The 1,325-nt window shown below is 40.1% G+C and overlaps 1 protein-coding gene across 2 annotated transcripts in view; it reads right to left on the reverse strand.

The window, feature by feature from the left end:
- Positions 1-1,325, reverse strand: part of LOC107696628 (excitatory amino acid transporter 2-like) — a 20,010-nt gene that overhangs the window by 15,961 nt on the left and 2,724 nt on the right. For both annotated transcript variants that reach the window (XM_016497064.1, XM_016497066.1), the window contains exon 3: positions 985-1,137. In XM_016497064.1, the coding sequence (XP_016352550.1) occupies positions 985-1,137 (153 nt within the window). The remainder of the gene's footprint in view (positions 1-984; positions 1,138-1,325) is intronic.

Here is a 1,325-nt window from a genome sequence, read left to right on the forward strand (position 1 = left end):
CACTCTAGCCCTCCGGCCGTTCCTCACTTTATCCCCCGACCTCTGCTCACTGTAGGCCGCCGTGTGTGACGCGCTGTTTCGTTGTGAAAGCAAAACTATTTTGTTTGGCCTTCCAAAAGAGGACACGACTAGAAATCAGTGGTTAAGTTGTATTTACAACACTGTTCCAGAACAGTTCAACCCAAATATTCATATGTGTGCAGCACATTTTATGGAGGACTGTTTCCTGATCCTTGGAGAGTAGACTACAATGCCGGCTGTTCTGACTCACAGACTGTAAGTACGTTTTTTATATTTAAATAATTTGCCACTGATGATTCAAACGCGAGTTTTGAGCAGTGTAGAGTAGCGCTTGTTGTTTGTCATTTCTCCGATCACAAATGCAGACATGGTTTTATGTTTACGTGGCGCGATGCAACGCAACCCATAAAAAGACAGTATATGTCATTATAATCCGTAGTTATGTCCCCACTGGATGCAACAAATGCCTCGTTTATAATGGGTTTTAATGTTTTTGTCTCGTCGCTCCGGCCGGGACAAGGCATCACAGTATGGTAAGGGGCATAACATTTCTGTCACACGCTTGAGGTATTGGGCCAATCACAACGCACTGGATAGCTCGCCAATCAGAGGACGCCTCGCTTTTCAGACCGATGAGCTTTGTAAAAATCGACGCGTTTCAGAAAGGCGGGGCATAGAGGAGAACATGAGGTTTTTTGAACCTTAAACCGCATAAACAAATTTCATTACACCAAATACAAAAAATAATGTTCTTTTTAGCAACATCATATGACCCCTTTAAAATTTTCTGTAAAGCTGTTTTGCAACGATTTGTATCGTGAAAATCGCTATACAAATAAACTTGAATTGAATTGAATTGAATTTAATTGAATTATTTATTCTCTGGCATTGTTAAAGCAAAAAATGTATTATTGTTTTGTGTTGACAGCATTGTTTGGAGTTTCGCAAAGCTTATAATATTACCTGTGATCAAACTTGAGATGATCAGAGGCAAAATCACCATTTTTAACATCCTCATGAGAATGTCACCCGGGAAGGCAATGACCATTATAACATCAGCAGGGAGTGGAGATGCGTAACGCAGTAGAATACCAGCTACTGAACCAGTGATCACACCTGGAACAGAGACAGAGAATCACAGTGAACATCAGGGTACTGGAATGGAACATTTCATTGAGAAATAATACTGAACCTTTTGTGAAGTGTAACAATCATAGAACAGAATATGTCTATAAAAATACCAGTGTGTAGGAGATTTATCTAAAATAATCTGCTCAGCATTTGAGTGTACTCTCTCTCTCTCT

This window comes from Sinocyclocheilus anshuiensis, unplaced genomic scaffold, assembly GCF_001515605.1.
Source record: "Sinocyclocheilus anshuiensis isolate Anshui unplaced genomic scaffold, SAMN03320099.WGS_v1.1 scaffold502, whole genome shotgun sequence".
Classification (NCBI taxonomy): domain Eukaryota; kingdom Metazoa; phylum Chordata; class Actinopteri; order Cypriniformes; family Cyprinidae; genus Sinocyclocheilus; species Sinocyclocheilus anshuiensis.